The 19,581-nt window shown below is 42.6% G+C and overlaps 1 protein-coding gene across 2 annotated transcripts in view; it reads left to right on the forward strand.

Annotated features, from left to right (window-relative positions):
* RUNX2 (RUNX family transcription factor 2) overlaps positions 1-19,581 on the forward strand; it is a gene marked incomplete at both ends in the record, with an annotated part of 230,210 nt that overhangs the window by 67,540 nt on the left and 143,089 nt on the right. For both annotated transcript variants that reach the window (XM_080341028.1, XM_080341027.1), the window contains 2 exons: positions 7,101-7,257; positions 12,789-12,893. In XM_080341028.1, coding sequence (XP_080197154.1) covers positions 7,101-7,257; positions 12,789-12,893 — 262 coding nt within the window. The remainder of the gene's footprint in view (positions 1-7,100; positions 7,258-12,788; positions 12,894-19,581) is intronic.

Genomic DNA, 19,581 nt, shown 5'->3' on the forward strand with positions numbered 1-19,581 from the left:
CTCGGAGGGTCTTGTCTGCCTCTTCCCCAGTCTGTGCCCCGCTCTCCAGTCCTGCAATCCCTCCTGTGCCCCCCCCCCCCCCCCCAAGTCTTTCAGTGCCTTGTGTGCTACCCCCAGTCCTGCAATGACGCCTTTGCCCCCTGTGTCCTGCAAAACTTTCTCTGCCCCCAAGTCCTGCAGTGTCTCCTGTGCCCCCCCAGTCCTGTAGTGCCTTCTCTGCACCCCTAGTCCTGCAATGCTTCCTGTGCCCCCCGGTCCTCAGGGGCTTCTCTACCCCACTCAGCCTGCAAGGATTTCTGTGCCCCCCTCTCCAGTCCTGCAATGCCTCCTGTACCCCCCGCCCCAAGTCTTGCAGTGACTTTTGTATCCCGTCCCCGACCTGCTGTGTCTCCTAAACCCCCCGTTTTGCGGTGTCTCAGTGCCGCCCCCCGTCTTGCAGTGCCTTCCCCCCCGTCCCGCACCAGCCTCTGTGCCCTCCATCCTGCGGAGCTTCCTGTGCCCACATCTGTTCTGAGAAGCGTCCTCGCCCCCCCTCGCACTCCAGTTTCTCCTGTGCACCCCCCGCAGTGCCTCCTATACCCCCCCATACCTCCTATACCACCCCCCATCCTGCAGTGGCTCCCGTGACCCCGTCCTGCGAAGCATCTTGTGCTCCCGCTCCGTCCTGCTGTGTCTCCTGTGCCCCCCACCCCGTGCCTCCTGCACCCCCCGTAATGCCAGCTCTGTCCTCCCGCCTTGCAGTGCCTGCTGTGCCTCCCTCATCCGTGCAGCGGCTCCATTCCCCCCCTAAAAAATGTCCCCCTTGCCCACTCCCTCCCGCCTGCACCCCGGGAGCCATCCCGTTATCTCCATCCCTGCAGGGCAGTGCCGGCGTGTCCCCCCCGCAGCTCCTGGGCACCCTGTACATCCCCCCAGCAGCTTCCCCAGAGAAACTCCCTCCTCCCCACAGACCCCTCTCTTGGGATTTGACGCTTTCCCTCCGTGAGGAAAGGGGAGGAAAGTCATCAGCCAGAGCTCATTGCGGGGGGTACAAAGTATATGTGTGTTGTACGCCCTCACTGAGAAACCTCATACCTCACCCTCGGGGGTGCCCCTGCCTCCCTCCCTGCTCCCGGGGGTAGGACTGGAAGATTTGGGGTGGTTTTGAAGCGTGCTGGGGTACCGGGGTCAAGCTGTGGGTGCTGATGTGGGAGTGGGGGAATCGGGGCTTTGACCCCTTACCCCAGAGTCAATCTGGGCTGGGATGAGGCTGGAAAAGGGGGACAGGGCTTTTGGGGGGGGGAGATCGGGACCCTTTCGCTTCTCCTGGTGGACAAGCGAGGAAGTGTCTGGCCAAAAGATGCTCTTGTTGGTGGGGCTTGCACGTTTAAATTATAAATACCACCGCAGTCTGCACTGAGAATGCTGCTTTTACTTTTCTGTCTGCATCCCCATGGTGTGCTAATGAGAGGAAAAGATTTTTTAAAATAATTACATGCTTTCAAGTGAGCCCCTTTCCTCCCCTTGCAAGATTTGAAAGCGTTCCTCTTGGACTTGTCGCTCCTTTGGTAGAGAGTGTGTGATGGCTCGGGGGTCCCAGGACACCTTCTTGAGCGGGGTGTGGGGTTGGGGCCAGGATGGGGTGGTCCTGTGGTGGGCTCATTGCTCCCACACCCAACTGTGTGAAAAATAAAGCACTTGGAAATCGCTCAGAAGGTAGAAGAGTTTGGAAACACTCTCACCCAGCGCGTTTCCAGAAAGTTTCCTCGCTCTAGTGTTCCCATATTGCTAGCTGTGTTATCATGGCCGTTTATCCGGGAAAAGTTAGTAGAAGTGGTTAAATGAGCTGGTGTTAAAATGACTGGTGGTAGAGATGAATCTTTGCTTCAAAAATGTAATAGGAGTGTGGATTAGAGTTGACTTAAGTGCTTTTGTGTGGGGGAGGCAGCCTGGGGAGCCTGGAGCTGCAGAGGAACCCTTTGCCCGGGGCCGTGCGGGTCACCGTGGTCAGACTAAGTAGAAGTGGCAGAAAAATGGGGTGTCTGTTGTTTTCGTGGCTCGGTGTAGCACTCCAAGGCTCTAGGTGTGGGTCACAGCGGTTCTGATTCACAGGGGCTGCGGGGTAAGGAGGAGGAGCTTTCAGACAATTGTGATTATAATTTAATTGAGCGTTGGATTAAGTTGGTATTATAGTTGCTCTTTATAGAAGGGACGTGAGAGCCCGTAGATTATCGTGCTCGCGCTGCTGTTTTCTTTTGAAACGTCTGAGCCTTCTCCTACCTCACAGCAATTCAAAGGATGCGGTTGCAGTTCATTAGAATAAGGGAAAGATCTAAACTAAATATTAAAGTATTTAGAGTATCATTGCAATGAGAATGATAAAAGGATAGAAAAAGCTTTAGAGCCTTTCCCAATCTTTTTGTATTCATATCTATCATCTATCTATCTATCTATATATAAACATGCCATATATTTGTGTCCTATAGTTGATTGCTGACAGGGAGGTATAGATATGACCAATTTACTGACGCATCAGGAGGATGCATTGCCCCTTGCTGCCTTCCGCTGTGGGTGCATCTGTGTTTTCACACGCAGTATGCAATGCATACTTTTTCAAACCTAGACGTTATACACACACTTATTTACCGGTGGACGAATTTGAAACTGAGCTATAATAATTTTGACCACTTAAAAAAATGTATTTCATTCTTCAAATGTAACTTGCGTGCAGCTCTCAGTACTTCTAGACCAAAGAAGCTGCTGTTATCATACAGTGAAACACTCGCCTGTGATATAACAGAATGGGAATTATCTCTGAAAAAGAAAAAAAAAGACAGATTTGGGCTACAGAAATCTCAGCCAAACAATAACTTGAAAGTAAAATAGCTCACAGAAAACACACTTTTTGAAGTTTTATTAGCAATAAATATTATGTTGATGCTAATGTTTTGAGTGGTGTGTTAAGTGTGTCATAATTCTCTCGCAGAGATCTCTAGTTAAAAAGTACTCTGGATATAGCACTGTTTTAAGTTTTTTTAAACAGCACAACAGATATAAATCATATGGAGGAGACGAAGTATGTTATGAACACTGCTGGGCTGGATTATAATTTTTTGAATGTCGGTTTAGTATTAGATTTGAATTTTAAGTATTAATATTAACACGCACTGGGGAGGGAGTCTGTGTTGGGTGTACTAACTAGTAAGATTGTTAATGCAAACTGGTTTTGAGGGGAAGAGTATTACACATGTACCTATTAACATAGCTTTAACTATGTAGTGATATTCTAGCATGAAATAAATAGGTATTGTGCACCTGGGCCCAAATCATATTCACTTCTTAATAGCCAGCAGGACTTAATGTGGTCAGATTTTGACCCTCTGTTTATGTGTCTGTCTGGAGAGTTTTCACTGAAAGTCATGAAGACCCAAATTGCCACGTTAGATGTTACAAGTGACTTCTATATGATGCTGATAGAAGCAAAGAGCCTTAGTGGACCTAAAGGCAGGGAGAAAAAGAGGGACGTGATGTCTAAAACCTCTCCCCAGTAGCACCGCAGTAGTTAAGGGTCTGTCAGCATTTCCACTCCAAACCCCAACTTTCGGAGTTTATAACTCGGCTGTTTTTTAAATAGCTTCAAGCTGAAACCTGCTGTATAAATTATCAGCCCAGATGTATATTTCGAAAGAAAAAGCAGCGCAAATGGGTTATTCTGTTTTAAGTTACAGAACATTAAAATATTTTTAATGGTATCAGATGCTCTTTTGGCAATCTCTGGAAAAGGCATTCTCAATACGGAAGATTTGACATGCAGAGGCTGTTTGAATTCAGTGTTTTGCAAGAAAAGTTGTTGAACTGGGAGATAGCAATGTTTGAGAGGAGCTATTTAGCATGTACACTAGCTTTTTTCTTTTCTCAACAAGCATTGTACATTGCAGAAAGTCTTAGTACCCGCTGTCGTATAGCAGGTTTGCCTCACGCTCTTAACTTCCGTCTTTAGGGTACATACTTTGGCCAGTTCAAATCCCACTGGACCGAAACTGGGCAAACAGGTTGCCTAACCAGATGAGAATTGTGTTATGCAAAAAACACATAGTTATTTTCAACTTGTAAAGAATCGGTTTGGTTTTATTTTGTGGCTTCATCTGACTTTGTGTACCTTCTTGAGCTTTTGCTAAAAACAAAAGCAAAATCTACCTTTAATCACCAAAACGCGTAGGTAGTTTAATAAGGAAAATAAAGATTTTGAAATAGTTTGAAGAAGAGGTGAGGAATGTGCACTGTAGCTACTTTTTAAATCTTTATTTTTTAATGCAGTACTTATTCATTTCACAGTGCACTTACAAGCTTCTTTCTAAGAATATTTAAGTAATTTTTGATTGATACACTGCACAGAATTAACAAGTCAAGGCGTATGGCAACAGTCTTTCACTATGTAAAGTTACTTTTAAAAATTCTCAGAACGGTGTGTTCTCCAGGTTTCAAAGTTGTTTTGCAAAGCTTTTTATAACCAGTGCTATTATACATGTGTGCAATAGTCTTCTGATATTTCATGGGGACGAAGTATGAAAAGAACAAGCGTTTTATACTCTTCTTGCATAGCAGGGGGCCTTTCCATATAGTAGGACTTTATCAGCCAAAGTTTTGTTTTTCACCTCTGATTTCAGTTTGTCCTGTCCTTCAGTCTTCTCCTAATGAGACAAATAGCAATATTGCATCCTGCCGCCTCCAAAGCCCGTGCTTTTCAGTAATTCTGCAGTTCTCGATGAAGTGCCATCAACCCCGCGCCTCCCGCGGCCGCACGTGCGGTTTTGGGCTGATGTCTGAGCTGCCGAATTAAACTGACAGCACTGAGTGAAAAGGGTAGGGAGGAAAGCTCTGAAAAGCGACAGGGGGGAACCTTTTAAGAGGTTTTGCTCCCTCCTGCCCGGGTGTCACTAGCTATACCCATGTTCGGGAGACAGGGTCGAGACATGGAGGTGATGCCGTTGCTGAGCTCTGGTTACCTGGAGGGAAAGAGGTGAGCCGGGGCTGCCGTCACTCCGCTCCCTCTGCCGAGGCCCCTCACACTTCCTCCCGTGCCCTCGGTTTCTTTGCATTTCTAGAGTTTATGTGATTTCTTTTGCTGTTGTTTCACAAGATATAAAAAGCAGAGGTTGCAACTCCCCTGGATGCTGATGTGCGTGGCAAGACTGCCCAGAGTTAACATCTTCTGCTGCCAACTGGGGGGTGTTTTATAAGTTGTCTCAAGCTCCATCCTTTAGATTTCAAGCCAATCTCTATTTATTAAGGGTTAGAGTCATCTCTATAATCTGTTCATCAGATTATTATTTGCTATTTGATTATTATTTATTATTCCTGACACCTTGCTTTGAAGCCGTCAGACCTGGTTGCTGTTAGTGAGCTAAGGGGACCTCAGATCTTATCCGCAACGGTAGTTCCTGTGTTTTTATGTTCAGGGACGTTCATATCACTTCAAGGTAAAATCTTTGCTTGAAAGACAGACCTCACAGTGTTCTGTGGCAAAACCCAGGTTTCAGTTTTGGGTGGTACTACCCAGTGTTCTATGGAAAAAGAAAGAAGCACCAGGGTAGATCGTTTATACAGCATTACAGCTTTGCTCTCTTCTTTCTCTTCAATATTTCTTTTAAATAAGATGAGCTATAATTTTCAGTAATATACTCTAATTTAAATATTTTCTGGTTTTTTATACCTTTGTCATTAGTTTTTGTTGTTTTAGAGAAACATTGTACAGTGCACTGGGCCACATAATGCTCTCCCTATATATTCAGAATTTCTTATTCTTTCCACTTAATTAGTATTACAGTGCAACCTGCAATTATTAGTTTCAGACAGGACCGTTTATGGGCAAGACATTTCAAGCAGGGCTTATGACAAAATGTACTATATATTTCAGGAGACAGGATAAATTACTCTGAATGATATAAAAAGTCCTATCTGGCCATGTAAACTGGTAGAAACTGTAAGGGAAACTTTGTATCTCAAGATTGTCTATTTTTCAAGTTCAAGCTCAGCCATGCAATATTTCTGAATCTCTTGGGTTTTGTTTTTTAGTAAATTTATTTCCAGCATCAGTATTAGAAAATCGGACAAAATAATATTATTTTCTTTTTTCTACCTTTGTGGACTTTTTTACACCATATGAAGAAACATGCACGTTTTCTTCGCAGTAACTTAGTATTCCTGTTTATTTTTACTTTAAAAAGTCGCAGTGCTTTAACGCTGTAGGTACCCCTGGTGTTTTCAAGTTAGAAGACGGTAGCTGTCTGCTCTGTGGTATTTATCTAATCAGATGTTGGAGCGCTATACAACCACTGAAGCATAAAAGTGAGACTATCAGCTAGCTGAAACGTAAGAAATACTTTGATATCTTCTGTTCACCCATCCTGGAATTTGAGGGAGGCATCAGCGCTAACCACATGCGACTCTTGCGAGCGCTATGAAAATTTACATGCCTGCGAGGAAATCCAGCCTTTGTTTTATATCGCATCTGAAGAGCTGGAATTCCAGCCGTAACGTGCTCCATCGCAGCAGCGTGTTGGGTGGAGAACTTTGATGATGCCCCCGGTGCCCCTCCTGGGATGGGTAGATGGGGATTTCTCTTTAGCTTGAAGTCTGAGGAGCTCTGGGGTCAGAGAGGTGGGTGCAACCAGCACAGAAGCATTATAGAACCAAATGTGAGTGATGAGGCTGCTAATAGGAGTTTCTAACTTTCCATTTAAATGCTCTCCCGTGTATAATTTATGGATACGAGCCATGCCTCATGTTTTCTAGCTGCTCGCTGGTTGCTACGAGCAAAGTTGGCCTTTAGGAAGCATTAAACCATACACTCTGCGTAAGGCCGTTGAATGTTTCTGAAGAAATGCAATAAAGAAGAAACTCCCTATTAGGCTCTGAGTAAGGGAGACAATACAAGATGTTTCTTTGTTTGATGTGGGACTTTGTTCTGCATTCAGCTAATACATGACTCCTCACCACAGCGGGCTGGAGGAGCTGCCGCAGAGCTTTGTCACGAGCATGGCCGCCCGCGAAGCTGGGACGGGGACACGCGTTTTCAACGTGTCTCTTCACGAGTTGTGGTTGTCTTCTGTTTTTCGCAGGTGGTGGCCTTAGGAGAAGTGCCCGATGGGACGGTGGTCACTGTCATGGCTGGGAATGATGAGAACTACTCTGCGGAGCTGCGAAACGCTTCTGCTGTGATGAAGAACCAGGTTGCCAGATTTAATGACTTGCGATTTGTGGGCAGAAGTGGACGAGGTAGGTTGCTGCATTTTACGTGTTCATAATGACGTAAAAACGATGTCTAGATGTTAAACTTTCCAATGAAATACCCATCAGTCTGTAGAGTCATTGCTGGCGGCCTCACATTTGGGGAGATGAGCACATTTTGTTTGCAAACTAAGTGCAAACTAAGTGAAGAGCTTCTCAAGTTTTTCTGACTCCTTCCGTCTCTGCACGTTTTTATGAGATGGGGGTTTTGAGAAATGACTCACGGAAGACCTGCTTCCCTGTTTTAATCACCCAGCAGAGGTAGAAGGAAATGGGGGTATTTGTGATCTGGGTTACGTGGAGTCAGCAAGTGTATCTAAGGCCACAGAGAATTCCCTTTAGCAGCAGAGCTGCTTCTGAAGTCGTTGTAGACGACCTATAATTAAGGGGATTTTGCATATCACATGTGCTATACGTTATGTTCTTTAAGGACTTAGATCTTTAAAGGCTTTCAGCTATTGGTGGAAAGCTTTCTAGTGGCTTCCCTGCCCTTTACAATCAAACTGCATATGACCTGCGAAAATAAGCCGCACTTTTCTTTTTAGTAAACTGGTTGACTTTTTATGAATTGCTGGTAAGCTTGAGCTTGAACTAAATATAACCTTTACTTTAAATGACAGGGTAACTTTCAATTATTTTTTTTTTACTGCTGTCATTGTCTTCCATCTGTTTAGGAGCTTTCCTATAATCTGGAAACTGCACTGCACTCATAGAAAGCCTCTGTAATCATCACAAGTTTGCAAGAATTCCTCTTGTAGCCGCTTTCAAATTTAAGCTAATGATTGAAAAGATAGATTGAAGGAAGCTGGCACTTCAGTTTTTGCTGCAGGAATCTTCCGAGGGGTTTGTTCCATCAGTCAGTGCTTCAACCTGCATATTTTTCCTCTCTGTATTTGGAGTAATTATTCATTTCTTAATCTAGCGCTGCATGGGACAAAACAAAGCCATAAAAGCTGAAAACTGTGTTGGGAAATTAGTGATAAAGCTAATTTTACAGTATTATTCTTTAAAAAGCAGTTATAATTCATCTTAAGGAAGGTAAGAGTATTTGTCCAAAAAAAATATAAACATATGACAGAGGCCTAGATAGTCTAAATCAGTCGACACACTTTTACAAGTGCTTTGTGAAAGTGATTCCATAAGCGTGGCTTACAGTGGCTATTTTTTATCTTAGCGACCTGACCAACGATTCTCTTTATCATTTTCACAACTTGAAAAGTATCAATAATAAAGAGTAACTTGAAATACAGAATATCTATTGCAAAAGTAACGTGATACAGAGTTCATTGCCCTTTTGGATAAGGTGTTACCTTTCTCTTCCATTTGTCTCGCTTTCTTTAAAAAAGACAGTCTGCTTTGTTATTCTGCTGATGGATTAGGTTTGAAAGTTCTCTGGCTCCATCACTACTGCTGCCTTACAGTAAAAGTTCAGGAGCGTATCAGCCTTTCAGTAGTGCTGAAAAAGAACTGGAATGTGATGTACTGCTTCTGATCTGTGAATTTCATTTGAAACCTATGATATATACTTTTTATTAAAGCATAGGAAATGAAACAGAGGGCCTAAAGCCTCTGTAGATGCGGCTACAGGCACATACAAACACAAACCTCCTAAAATTTGGTTCCAGTAGTTTAATTTATATTTGTGTCTCGCAGACTTGGAATAGACTTTTTCTCTGATCAATCGGGGCAGAATCTATGGAAAAGCGATAGTGTACTTTTCAAACCCTCGACATATTTATTTAAGAGACTTCAAAGAAAAACAAAGGGTGTGCACTGTTTTACTATATTGGCTTTCTGAGTTTTGGCTTGTTTCCCAAATAGCAATTTTTATATTTAAAAAAAAAAAAAAAGGAAGAAAAAAGACAGACTTAACTGCTTGCAGACTTTTCACGCATGGAAGATGAAGAAAGCTTCTTTTGATGAAGTGTAATTATGTCCAAACAGAGCTGACCCCCTCCCCCTATATTCCTTATGATCTTAACGGAAGAAAGTAGGGTTTTTCCTTTGAAGCAGCCGGGACTCGGTGGAGGATCTGAAATGCTGCATTCTGCTGCCAGAGGCAGGATGGAGAAATTGGTCCAGACTTGTCTCCCAGACTTAGAACAGAGAGGAGAGAGAGAGACAGAGAGAGGGAGAGAAGGAGTTATCATTAATGATAGATTTTTAGAACTCTGCTCAAAATAGCAGGGAAAGAAAGCAGTAGTTGCAAGCAGAAGTGAGAAAGCTCCCTACATATACAAATATCGGTAGGTACAGGTCTTGAAGCACAACAGGAAAAATAAAGTGATAAAGAAATCATTTTTTGGTGGCAAGAAACTAATCCACACCTGTTCATGACTTTAGATTTACATCTTTCTAAACAGCTCGCTCTTTGATCTCTGTATCTCTAAATTTGATTGTGAAGTCTGAATCATCAGCTTGCCACTTCACCTCCTCTCCCACGTTTTTTCTGCTTCCCATGGCTCAATGGAGAAACTTGATTTTTATACATATTCATGCTGCTGACAGAAGCTTCACGTTTTTGTTTGCATAATTTCTCTTAAGCACCTTTTCTGGATTCATCAGAATAAGTAACCGGGCCGCTTTATGTGAATGCAGAAGTTGTTTGTGTGTGGTTTCGAGGTGGTAGCTCACTTTTACAAGCCCCGATCCACAGCGCAGAGAAGAAAGAATTCCTGTCTTCAATAAGCAAAGGATCATAACCTTAATTTTGTTGTGTCCTGATACTTTAATCACATTAGCATCTAACTGAAAAAATATGCAACACGCACAAGCTGCCGAGTCTCCTTTCAAGTGAATTTCTGGGGTTTTCCTTGTGCTTCAGCATACGTCCATCTCATCCTATGTCAGCTCATATGTGTGAATAACAAAGAATGCACAGTTTAGACACACCAAAGCAATAGTGCCAGATGACTGCTTGGCTGGGGAATTTAATAAAAGAGGACGACAATTAGTCTTTAGCCTCTAAAAGTGGATAGTTGAAATGACTAAGGGCAATAAAGAAAGGCGATAAAAAGTGCATTAAAGGATTTCGTAGCTGAGGAGGGATATCTGTGAAATACCTGCAAAAGGCATAAGCATCACTGAAACAGAGGACCTTAAAAATGTATTTTGTTCTTAATCCTGTAATATGTAAATCATCTCTTGAAAGCTCTGGAGCCTGAGGGCCCCGCGACGAAGTGATGTGGTGTTTGCTGAGCACCGTGGGGCTTCATCGATGGTACTGCATTAATGCTTCGGTTTGGTAGAGTCCCAGTTAGGGTACAAAACCAGTTTCCCTTACAGATCAGCTGCTTACTTGTTTGGCTTAGGCTGTTTGAGGTGATAATTTCAAAGTGCTCACAGGCGCGGTCGAAACATATCTCTATACCGAGTGCATTTTTATTGTATGCTCTTGAGATATATTTAGTGCAGAAAATCTCGCAGACTTGATTTAACAGGGTCTTACAAGCAGTATATTTTGTCGGGTTATTTTTTAGTCATGATAGACTTTTGTACTGATTTGGCATGTAAATAGAATGGTAGCACTGGAAAGCCAAATTCTTCATTCAAAGGTACATGGAAAATCCCTTTAGTATCTTTGTTACCAGCAATCTGCCCGTTTCATATGTGTGTCTGTGGTCTGAATGGTGTCATCACACAATTTCATAGCCAGAACGTTTTGACATGATAGGCTGGCACTGAAGGAGGCCTTAAACCTGCCCCGGGCGAATTTATATGGATCCAAGCAATAGCCTGAATTCCTACTTGGGGAGGGATAAAAGGCATGGGCATTTTCGGCCCTAAACAAGCAGGTGTGTAGGTAACATGTGCTTCATCAGGGCTGTCGCTGTGTGTCTGACGGTCACCTACGCACACGCTGATGCTGGCAGGACACACAATTTACCTCTGGGGATGGTGTATGGGCAGGATCGGACAGAGACTGGACGTCCTACATGCACCTGACTCCTCCTGCAGTGATCATTATTGAAAGATCTGTGAAAGAATCAGTTTTTCCAGGGAAAACCACCTTCATCCGTGCATGGTCACTGAGGCAGAATTCAGCCTCCTGAAGTTTTGGCACCTTTGCCAGGGTCTTGAAATCCCCTCCAACCTGCATCTCTCAGAGAGGTGGGCACAGCTGGAGCGCAGCGACACCTGGAAAACCATTTTACTCTAAATGACAGTTATATTTCCTTAAAAAAAAGTCCCTGTCACATTCTAGTTAGTGAAAAATATAGCCTAGACAGTTTGAAGTTGCACTCCTGATAATAAATGATGCGTGTCTCAGGCAGGTTTGGGGGATATACGACTTGGAGCAGAAAGAAAGTCCTATTACTAGATTTGACAGCCAAAGCTCTGTTCTATATTATGCCTTATATATAAGCTGTTCTATATTAAGCTTGGAAAAAAAAAACCTGCATGAAGTTTGCACTGTTACATATCGTTTAAGATTTGCTTCTTGATTGAAAGCCTTCAGAGTTCAGCAAGAGGAAAAGCCCCAGTGACAAAAATGCACGTATACACACAGGGAGTGGGGGGAAAGGGAAAGAAAAAAAGAGAGTTTTAAGCGTCTGGTAAAGCAGCAGCTTAAATGAGCACGAAGGCCGAAGATTGCTGACTGTTTTATTGAGTCACTGTTGTACGCCCACCTTTTCCTGTCTTGAAACAGTTTTCAGTTTTGACTATCTGACGTGACTAACCGTTGCATATCTAACAGATTACAACTGTCAGTGAGTCTCCCGAACGGGGGCCAGGGACTTGTGAGAATGTGCGCTCAGACGCAGGCAGCTCCCTTTATTTATTTCTCTTTCTTTAACGTTTTTCATTCAGCGAAAGGCTCCGGATGATCTTGCGCAATCTCCGCGTGAACTCGAAATAAAAGATGCAGACTTATGATAGCAACGTACGTGCACAAAGCAGTTGCTCACCCTCACAGGAAAGCTGAGGGGTTTCTTAGTGTTTCATAGGTGGAATATATGTAGGGAAAAAAATCTGTTCCAGTAATAATGATATCATCATATTACCCCTGGCATACGAAGGACAGGAGACACTGATTCCCCGTTCAAATGACTCCCAGAAGGAAAATATATTCTTTCCTCATCTTATTGTAGTCAAGTCAAACAAATGAAATGATAAAACTGTGAAGTAAATAACATATGGCCACATTCTGCTCTCTGTCACACAGCTGCAAAACTGGAGTAAATTTTTAAATTATCTGACTCGCTTTGGATTTACACCACTTTCAATACAGCAAAGAATTTGACTTGTCCTCAGCAGTGAATCACTTTTGTTCTGTCATTGTATGATGACCCATTATTAAATAAGGAACATTTAGATTGTCAACACATGGACATATTCTTGACATAGAGTAAAACTGAAGGGGAGGAAAACTCCTATGGTCAGTTATGTTTTTAATTTTCACGATTGTGGTAACGACAGGGAATAATTTTAAACGTCTCCGATTCTTTACTGAACATGCGTGTGACTGTTTTCATGTTGTAATCACTCATTCCTTGTTGTTTCTTTTTGCTTTGTAGGGAAGAGCTTTACTTTGACAATAACTGTCCTGACAAATCCCCCCCAAGTCGCTACATACCACAGAGCTATAAAGGTTACAGTGGATGGGCCAAGGGAGCCAAGAAGTGAGTATTATATTCTTACTTTTGCACTTACGTCTGCTTAATTTTGTTTAACAGAGACCCATAAATGAAATATATATCTTTGTCAAGCATTGGTTCTCGCTCAGCAGAATATGTAAGCGCATGCTTAATTTGGAGTCTATTGGACCACACACATACTTGCATTAAACACACACTTAAGTGCTTGGCTGAATTGGGGCAGTCAAGAACCTGATTCCCATTCACATCAAGGTCTTGCTACATTATCTGTCAGTGTAAATGAGAACTAAACCCACTATATTTATATATAAACTGATTTAGGCATAATAGATACAATCCTGCAACATGCCGGCTTCCTTAAACTCCTGTAAGTTTCCAGCTAAAGACTTTTAGAACAAAATAGGAGGCTGATCTTTCAGGATCAGTCCTAGTGCAGAGAGAAAATATATAATATAGTGCCTTTTTGTTTGCCCTTAAATTCTTTTGCCATCAGATAATTAATGCACCTGGTTAATCTCATCATACCTGAAATTGGTTTTCAGCTATGGACTTATCATAGACCCCTGAGGGCCAAAGATAGATTTAAAAAACAGTATATCAACAGCATGGTCTTTGTTTCTTATTTGTGCACAGAACATATGTTTTATTTAAATGCAGTCCAGCAGATTTTCACTCACCGGGTCTACCTTATAGCGATGCACCTTCCTAACTCACTAGGGATATATTTGCAGTGATCACTGGCTATATTTTTATGAGAATTTTGTCTTGTCATGTTCTAGCAGTTTTATGGGTAGCACTTATTTTTAGATACAGTCGAGTCTGGTTAATCCAGCAGGATTTATACGGCTGTCTCTCTGTCTAGCACATTTAGCCAGTAACCAGTCTCACATCGTACGGGTATCACTGATGAGCCAGTCCTGGAGTTTTTTCTTAATCTAACAAGAACAGCCCTTTTTAAATTGATTGGATTAACCAGATATAGCTGTATTTAAATTACATTTAGAGATTAAGAATCATTTGATGGATAACCACATTAAAAAAATCTCTACAATGGAAGCATCTAAAATAATTATTTTGCCTTTGATCTGCACATACAAATGAGACCTTTAAGGAGCTTTTGTGGAGTTTGGTTTAAAATACCACAAAGAGAGATGAAGTAGAAAGACGTAGACAATTCAGGCCGTAAAGTATTTCTCGTGCTAATACACGCTGCAGCGTCACCTCCTCTTACACTGAGAGACGGGAACCGAAATCCCTCTGGAAGAACCATCCAGGCTGTAGAGTTTCACCTTCAATAACAGGGAAAGAGCAACTAGCTATGGATGAATTTCATTCCGTAGATGCTCAAATTGCTACCTGCTCACAGGTGAAGTGTCCGTCTGTCACAGCAAGGGGATTTCTGTCCTGTGTCCTCTCCCGAGCTGAACCATTTCCAATTTTTAATTTTCACTTGCAGCTCTGTGTAGCTTACTCAGAGATGCTGGACAAACTGCTTTCATGGAGTAAAAACCAGGGAATAAGTTACATATCATTTAGCCGTTCCCATTTGGCGGCTGCTTCCGTGTGTTGAGGCATTCACAAAAGTGGAAATCTCCCATTAGAGGACACGACTGCTGTGAAAGAGCAAAGCGCTTTGGAAATGGTGTGGAGAACAGCGTGGACTGCTCTGTGTGGCATGGAAAGGGAACCTGCTTGCATTGGGACTCACCATTTTGTTGGTCAGTGCATTAAGTGAGGCTGTGTTCACATAACTTAAGATTTTCAAGTTCTGCTGGACTTTTTTAGTTTAGAGCTGTAAGGCGGTCTTCTTTGATACCTATCTGCTACTCTCATTGAATAGCTGAACCTAGGAATGCTCTATGTTTCTTAATTTGAGCTTGTATTTCCGCTTGAATTTCAGTATTTTGGTTAAATAGTTACTGAAGTAAGGGGTCAGTTTGTTTCTGCAAGTTCTGTTATCGCAGTCTGATGCTTTCGAGGCTATGGTGTAGAAGGCGTTTAGACAAGGTTCTTAGGGACATGGTCTAGTGCTAGAGTTAGGTTGTGGTTGGACTCGATGATCCTGAGGGTCTCTTCCAACTGAAATGATTCTATGATATGTCTAGAATGACTTATTAAATTTGAATTTTCAGGGAAAGCGTCGCTCTGGAAGAGATACTGTGGGAGTTTCAAGAAGTACTGTGGGAATTTCACTGCTTCCCTCTGAGAGCCCCTGCACTCATGTAGATTTATGACTGTTTGGTAGCAATCGCTCAAGAAGCGTATCTGGCATTTATGTTGCAAAAGGAAAATTAGGTGGCTGGGGGCAATGAGGAGTTCAGGTTAAGGAACGTCTCTGGTAGCAGATGTGTTTTTCTTGACAAATTATGTATCGGCAAATAGTGCCCCTCTCTGCCAGGATCTGTATTTCACTTCGACATCTCAGGCACGTTATCCTAGTTTTCCTCTCTCTGGCAGCTCAACCAGAGCTGTCACATCACAAACAACTTTTTTCTTAATATACACATCTGGCGTTGGCAGTTGGACCAACTTCATAAGAGCACATGATCATCATTCATTACAAGATTAAAAAGTACCCCATGGCATCATTGATGTTTTTTAACTTTGATCTTTTGCAGTTGTGATTCATCTCAGTTATAAAACTTCCCTTTAAAGGAACACAACCGATGACTTATTAGAACCTTCATTCTAAGTAGCGTAAACATAAAATTATGCACATCTTTACAAAATGTCATTTACTTTGTTGCCAGCTTATCATTTTAAGACATGACATCATGCTTCAGATCGTGAATTTGTAAGGCTTGTTTTTAGGCAAGGCTCTCTGACCTTCTGCTGGCAAGTCGACTCAAGCGAGCGCTGCCTCCCTTCCAGCGGCAGCAATACCCGTGACAGATACCACGAACATTTAGAGCCTGATTTCGAGAGTGCTGAGTAGTCGTGGCACGTGGTGAGTCCAGTTGGTGTTCTGGATGCTCGGCACTTCAGAAAGTCAGGTTCTTAAATGTAAGCGGCATTTAGTCGTATGAAACATCTGCTTGTAGAAGCTTGCTGCCTTGCCTCTCTGTTATTATTTTAAAATATTTTAATAGAGACGGTAATGTCAGGTTGCTCTGTTAGGAAAGCCTCCCTGTTTCTACATGAGAAAAGGTCTTCTGGTGATCTTTTCCTTGCAAAAGATTTATTTTTAATTACCTATTTCAGTCTATCTAGATTACCATCCAGGGACTGTGCTGTGCTGTGTTGCACAGTCTTTGTGCTGGATTACACAGCACGTTGCACTCTGAATGAAGGAATCAAGAGACTGGGCTGTATAAGATCTTTGGGAATCATTGGGAAATCCTGCTAATATTTTTTTCTCCTCATATCCAGTATAAAACCTCTGCCCTATGCACATCTTAGCCAGCAGAGCTGCCTTTCAGGGCTGGAAGAAGTTTTCCAGAGCAATAAGTTGTCATGAGGTCATAAGTGACTGACAGATAACAAGATACCACTGTAAAAGAATTGAAAGAAGAAGAAAAACCAGAATAACACCTCCCCCCCCCAAATGTTTACCTAAGCCCGTCTTTAATGCTTTTGCCTTATCTCATTAAAAACACAGAATTAATTATTTGACATTCCATATTGGTACTTTTGAATAGGAAACATGACCTCCTTTCTGGCTACTTTCGGTAGAAATTCAGGAGGGAAATGTTGAGGAAACAGGGAGAAGAAGTCTATATATTTTTGTATTTTGCTGGGCTTCTGAAAACTTTAGTTTGTCTCTAATTAAAGGTAGTCTCCAAATTCACCAACCAGAAGTTTCCTTATCAGCTTGAATGGAAAAGTGGTTCTGAGCTTTGGATTGAATCATTTTGGTAGGAGAAAACTGCCGTGTTCCATTCAGCTCCCGAATATTTCTCTGCTTGCAAGGTGCACACGTGGTGCAAGGTATGAGCAAACATCGCCTTTTTGTCTGTGCACGCTGCAGAAGCCAGCGAGAGGTTCTGCTCAGCCTCTGTATTAACCGTTTGGCTGACCCGGCTTATAAAATGCAGATAAAGCGACTGAGATTTTTGAGATTCCTCGACTTAAAATCATAACAGGTTTTAGGAAGTTTTCCCTCTTTTCTTTCAAAGACGGAGGGTGGAGGGATAAGTCTGGAGCTGGTGGAATGCGCTTTGGAGTAGAACAGCTTTAAATCTTTCAGGTTTTCTTTAATTTTTTTTCTTCTTTCTTTCTTTTTTTGTTGACTGCCTGTCAGGAGCTGGGCCGGTGGCCAAGCAGGAAATGACACATCGAGAGGCATTTGTGTTGTGCAACATTTTGTGGAACTGATGCAAGGATACATTGTCTGTTTACACATTCCTCTGCTAACAGCCTGCATGGCAGTAATTTTATTCAGGGACACATGGCATGCTGCAGCAAGGAGCTAGATCCTTAACATCTCTTTATGCAGAATTATCACAGCAGTTAAAACACGCTGTGTGTCCCCTATTTAGAATATTCTCTGGCTTGCCTTCAAAAACCACTCTACCAGCCCCGCTTCATTCCCAAGAATATATTGATTTGACTGTGGCTTGTTGGTAAATTGGGGCAGTGCGGAGAGAGACAGAGTTTGCAGAAGAGGAGGAAATCTTACAGGCAGGTCTTACTTTGTGCGTGTTCTTCATGCTGTAAATGTAATGTCGCAGTTTTCTCGAGCGAGCGCTGAATACGGCGGTTTGCATCCGCACGCTTTGGCACAGCGAGGAGCTTTTTAATTAAAAGTCAATGTGAAATACCCTGAGATGTGATGAACAAGTCCTGGGTTTTCATCCAAACCGAAGTCAGAAAATCTGTGACTTGCACAGAGCGGCAAATTTCCGCTGCGATGGGTTATTCTGGATCTCCCCCAGCATCAGCGGGAGCAGAGGACGGCAGAGTGGGCGGGTTGGTGGTTTGCGAGTTGCTCTAAATGACTTAGTAAAGCTTAATGTTTGCGTTATAATGCCCCTTTGTAAGAAACGAGGCAAAACGTGATTATACAGCCAAAGAAATGTTCATCGTGGCTATGCTGGGGGGGTTAGGTTCTTTTCTGTCTGTCATTGGCATATTTGAGCATGACCACAGTCCACTTACAGGCTGGGACTTAATCTCCTGTGCTCAGGTCCTTGGTGAGACATCGTGATGTTTTTGATTTCAGTGCTACACCACCAAGTCCTATTTGCAGTGTCAAATGCAAGACGTCAGTGTTTCACTCACTATCGTTTGCTGCTGGTTTATTTTTTGCAAATGTGTAATTTCACAAAACCGTACGAGATGGGGGCTGGAACTCCTCAGTGTTCCCAGAGGCTGTAAGAAGGTGGTGGGATGATTCAGGTGTTCCTCATTAAAGGTGACAGACATTGTATGTGCTAGTGGTTTAAGTTTAGGTTTGAGATGAGTGTGTAACCCACAGAGCTGGGCTTTGTACAGTTACCATGATGCACGTCCCTGGAACAAGGTGCCTAGGAGGCTGGTGCGTGTGGGAGCTGCATCCTAAGGACCAGTTCTTGTTTTTTCCACTGAGGTTGGATTTGGGCTGGTGCATAAAACCTCATCATCTGAGGAACAGGCTGAGAGTAAAAATAATTTATTTCGAGGTAATCATAACTTTTATCTGCTGACGTAGTGTGTAGCGTAAGATGAAAGCGAAACCTACTTAGTTCACTCCTGGCTTGAGTTCCTACGCTGCAGTTCTGAAACCTCAGGGGTCTACGTGACACCAGCTGACTCTCTCCATAGGAGGATATGGTTGCCCAGGGAGGTGGCAGAGTGACCATGTATTCACTATTACAGTGTGAGGGAAGAGGTCTTTAGGAGATTATATCAGGTAAATGTGCAAATCTGAGCATAAACCCATTCCCTAAGATATCCTCAATAATAGTAACGCAGTCTCAGTTTGTATTTGTCAACAGAACAGATTGTTTCCATCCCATTGTAGAGGGAAAACGGCTTCCAAACAGTCTATTCTTAGTACGTTTGGCACGTAAGATGAGCATCACGGTGCTTTTTGGATATTGCAGCTATTGCTGTTTGTATTCAAAAGTGCCCCCCAAGTTACAAATAAAATCATGGCCCCACTGTGCTATGTTTGTGCTGTGTAGTTGTATGATAGGAGAGCTTTGCCCTAAATAGCTCACAGTCTTCATTAAAAATACAGATGGGAAAAGGGGTTACAACTAAACAAATTAAGTCAACAATGTGAGTTCTCTCTGTATCTCCATACAGCACAACTGTGAAGAAAGGAAAAGTGAAAGACATTTTTGTAAGTCTATGACTCTACTGCATGTAGGTATTGTGGAGGAAGATGGTATAAATAGGCATTAGAGTAGCTTTCCCAAATAATTTTGTTCCATACTTTCCTCCCAAGAGGACTTAAACTCTTGTATGTCTTTGCTTTTGTGATGCATTTAGTTTGTTGCTAACAATATAAGCATTTTTTTCTCACACTTCAGTGTAGCACTTCTACCTCTTCCTCCACTTTCCAAAGTGGGTTGGGAAGCAGAGAGCAGTGCGCATATATTTGGGAGATGCTAGATCAGAGTTGTGTAAGTAGAATACTTATGTAGCTCTTCCTTGCTGGCAATCCCCAATTTCTTTATCAATTTTGTATTAAATTTATTTTTCATCTCCTTACAAACTTCTTTCTCCACTGAAACATGGCCATCCCAGACATGAAACACAGATGCTGATTTAACCAGACAAGGAATGC

Source organism: Nesoenas mayeri (assembly GCF_963082525.1).
Source record: "Nesoenas mayeri genome assembly, chromosome: 3".
Lineage (NCBI taxonomy): Eukaryota > Metazoa > Chordata > Aves > Columbiformes > Columbidae > Nesoenas > Nesoenas mayeri.